Source organism: Pundamilia nyererei, unplaced genomic scaffold, assembly GCF_000239375.1.
Source record: "Pundamilia nyererei isolate P.nyererei 1_Seehausen unplaced genomic scaffold, PunNye1.0 scaffold00022, whole genome shotgun sequence".
NCBI lineage: Eukaryota > Metazoa > Chordata > Actinopteri > Cichliformes > Cichlidae > Pundamilia > Pundamilia nyererei.
Genome location: NW_005187423.1, coordinates 4,415,184 through 4,419,276, shown reverse-complemented (window position 1 = coordinate 4,419,276; position 4,093 = coordinate 4,415,184). Strand labels below are relative to the sequence as shown.

General features: G+C 40.9%; 1 protein-coding gene across 2 annotated transcripts in view; it reads left to right on the top strand.

The window, feature by feature from the left end:
- tmem154 (transmembrane protein 154) overlaps positions 1 to 4,009 on the top strand; it is an 8,501-nt gene extending 4,492 nt beyond the window's left edge. For both annotated transcript variants that reach the window (XM_005726984.2, XM_005726983.2), the window contains 4 exons: positions 188 to 242; positions 574 to 650; positions 1,301 to 1,343; positions 3,124 to 4,009. In XM_005726984.2, the coding sequence (XP_005727041.1) occupies positions 188 to 242; positions 574 to 650; positions 1,301 to 1,332 (164 nt within the window). In that variant the 3' untranslated portion in view covers positions 1,333 to 1,343; positions 3,124 to 4,009. The remainder of the gene's footprint in view (positions 1 to 187; positions 243 to 573; positions 651 to 1,300; positions 1,344 to 3,123) is intronic.
- Positions 4,010 to 4,093: the final 84 nt, after the last annotated feature.

Below are 4,093 nucleotides of genomic sequence, written 5' to 3'. Positions count from 1 at the left end.
TATTTTATTGTTCTTATTCTGCCATTGTTTTACTAAGTGTTTTATCCTATTGTAAAGTGTCCTTGGGTGACTTGAAAGGCGCTCATAAATAAAATGTATTATTATTATTTAATGTACAGATTATCTGATTTGTTTTTTTGTTTTTTTATGACTGCGGCCTTGACTGCTGCATATTCTCTGCTTGTAGACCTGAGTAAGGAAGATCCATATTTGGATGGATCCAGTACAGAGAAGGTGCCGATGTAAGTGTCACCCATGTCATTTTGCTACAACTGCTTATTGAACCTGTTAAAGAACTGATATCATCTCGATGTTCAGCGCTTTGTGAGAATAACTTCCTGCTTGTGGCTGCAGCTGAATGATACTGAGAGCTGTAAAGAAAACATATACTACCCCCTGGCTTCTGTGCAATCTTTTACTATAATACTACAAACACGTCTTTCTTTTTTATTTAAGTCCGACTTATTAAAGATTAAAAAATGTGGCTCTGAAGTCCTTTGAAATTATATTTGATGTGATGATACAAAAGAAAGAAAAAAAATATGACTCTCAGTCCTTCTTTGCGTCTTTCAGGCCGATGTTTGAAGAGGACGTGCCCTCTGTACTCGAGCTCGAAATGGAAGAGTTGGACGAGTGGATGAAAAAGGATGGTAGGTTTCACTGGATGAAGAAGAGAATTTGGAAACAAAAATACTGTGGCTAGGAATCTGATAGAAATAGAGATCACAAAAGAAATACGTCGAAGTTCACTGACATCCAGGTTTTGGTGGTGTCGAGTGACTAAAAAGAAGGCACCAGGTCTTCTTTTTGTCTCTTAACCAAGAGACTCTGTCAGTTCTGAAACAACTGGCCACGAGTCACAGGTATTTAAGCCCCAGCGAGGGAGGCTGTGCCCTTGGAGGTTGTCCTGAAGGTCACTGACATGCCATTAATCGTATGTGAGTCATGACATGAGTTAGGGTGTGGAAAAAAAGTCTTGTCACTGTCACTGGAGCTAAAGTGCCAGTAATGCTCTCAGATAAAAACTGGTTCAACCGAAAGATAAAACGCAAGCTGAGCATCATAGTGTAGTGCAGTGACGGGTGCTCAGACTTTTGCAACCACTCCACCAACGTGGAGAGCCACCCGCACAGGGAAAGACCCAGCTGGTTTGAGAGAGGCGTGAAGGAGGTTCCACAGTTTATCCAGCAGATGTCGCTGTTGTTTACATCAAGTAATCGTCCAGCAGAGCTTCTTACGCTGAAGTTGCTTTATTCCACACTGACTGATCTCATGACTTTTCTTTGAATTCTTTGCATAGGTGAAACTGCAGAGGACTCTAAACGTCTGTAACTGAATTTAAGGTGAGCATACCTGTGCATATTATCAAGTTATTAATATTTACAGACTATTTTGAGAATAATTTCTCTCAATTGCAACCTCACAGACATTTTATATTGATAATATGCCTGGACACTTAGGATTTGTTTATATATTAGATCATTAGATCTCCAAAATGTGTTTTTAAACCAAATGATGATCAAGCATGAAGAAGTGTAGAGTTTTGAGTGACATTTTCCTGCTGCCTACTAACAAAACTTCACTTAATATTGATTTTTCTCATAGTACAAACACAGAGCGTTGCGCAAACAAATTACTTATAGCATGTTGCACAACAATGCTAACACAACACAGATCAACAGCTGACTCGGGCAATAAAAAGTGTTTCCAAGCCGTTTCCTCTCTGCTGCCAGCCTCTGTTTGTTGTGATGCACCAGCTGGTTTTCAGCAGAGCTGTGACTGATGAACTGTGACCCTTTCGTCACTGCACATGTTTGAAAGCGCAAACACCACTAACATCTGTTAGTGATTACAACAGGCATGCGTGGAAGTGTGGTGCAACTCAACCCTGGAATAGTCTCCTTTACTGGAAGAGCCGGGAAGGCGAGGTCAAGGTCCGCTCCGCGAACTGTTGACCAACGTCATTTACACATTGCTTTTTCCCAGGGTTTTATTTCCAAAGCTGTACAAGGGCTAGAGGTTACTTGCATTCAACTAGGAGGCACTTTGTACACACGAGGTTACACAAGAGATCTCAAAACAGAAGTAAATGTGATGTTGGTGTTGCTGCGGTTGCTCAATGCGATGCCATCTAGCGTGGCAGCTGTGCCCTGTTTGTCAGACCTGTGAATTTCCACGGTGACTCGGGCACAATGGTGGCTGGGAGTAAGAAAAGAAAGCATATGCAGTGTTGCTGAAAGCAAGTTTGTTAAAATAACCTAGAATAAGTTTAACCTTTGTGACATTCAGACGAAAACCAGTCTCATGACCAGTTTTAACCTAGTGATTAATTCGAGGATCCAGCAGGCTTCATTTATGTTGCCCATGAATGTAGATGCTTTTAGGTGCTTCAGTCAACTACAGCTTCATACCAAACCTCTTCATCAGCTTATTTACCACTCAAATATGAAGCTCTGGTTAGTGTGTAGCAAGAACGGAGGCTGTGAAAGGCATTGAGAGCAGAGCTAAACAGGAAGTTTCTGATGTTTGTGAAGCAAAACAATGAGCTGAAAAACACCAAAATGCAGATGCTTGGTTCTAAAGCGTGTGAAACCTTTATTCTACACAAGAATAGATTCATTGCCAAATATGCGCAGGAAAACAGGATGAATATCGGCCACTGCAAACGTTGCTTTCAAGTTAAGCACCTCCGCTCTGAGTTTTCACACTTATGTTTTTTTTAGTCGTGTGTGGGATCATCACCTTTCCAGCTCAGCTCACGGGTAGCAGAGGAGCTGTGAAGTGAAGGTTTTATTGTTTTGTTGCTGCCAGAGTCTGAGGTTTGTGATTAGTGATCCTTCTTTGACGCTGCGTGAACCAGTGCTTACCATGTGGGCAGCGAGGCTGTGATGGACTGTACGGCACTGTGAGTCAGTGAATGTGGCACACTAGAGATGGAGTTGGGCTGAATTATGCTGTAATTTAAACCCTTTTGATCCCAAATATCAGCTGAAAAACTACCCGAATGTGTCAGTTTTACCACATCAGCTGCAAACACAGGTCACTGGAGTTACATTTTAGAAGGTTGACCTTTAAGTCTGACATGTCTACCTCTTTCTCTTTCCCATGATTCCCTGTCTGCAGGTTAAAGGAGACACTGTCAACACAACGCAAGCCAGCACTGATGTTTGAACCTCCTCCACCAGCAATAATCCAGCCATGTGACTGTCTGGAAACAACAACACTTAACACTCATTTTTACAATTTTGCTGGATAACAGCAACAAAAATTCAACCTCAAATTTTTTCTAATGCAACACCTCTGATAGCCGTTAGTGAACAGCAGCATATAACAACCGAACCAAAACCATCTCTCTGTGATCCGTTTCACACCACATGGTGTTCTGCTTTAATATGCTGCCGAGTACATGTACAGTATTTTATGGCTCAGATTCATAATGTAGTAACTGATGATGTTACAATTAGGTCAATATCTCTCTCCTGTCCATCATAGATTGTACTGTTCTTTGTTTCTGCTTATGGCTTTTTTCTAAGCTCCAAGCCATTTTGTTGCATTACACTATGAGTCCCTCCAGCTGGAGGTTTTAAAGGGGAGATATCCAGCTGAATGCATGACAGAGAAGCAACTTTTTTAAGTGTTTTGTTTGAAATCTCAAAGCCTGTTTCTAAAGCTTTGGATAAATTATTTCCCGTCATCGAAGCAGCTCTCAGAAAGCTGCACCCGATAAGATTTTTATCTCTCCACAGATAACAAATAACTCGTTGACTGAACACTTTATATTCTTTCCTTTGTCTTTGAAAGTGTTGAATCAAAGCAGTTGTAACATTGATCCAAATGTGAGCTCTACTTTCTTATAGCGTCAGTCAGTATTGTGCGGGATCCTGCACTGTAAATATGAGAATACAGTATACCAAAAGATGTTTGTAAATATTTCATAAAGGCACTTGTGTCATTGATTTGCTGATGGTGCTTTAAGTAAAATTTCAATAAATAAAACCTTGCCATAAAATGTGTCTCTCTTTGTGTGTGTGTGTGTGTGTGTGTGTGTGTGTGTGTGTGTGTGTGTGTGTGTGTGTGTGTGTGTGTGTGTGTG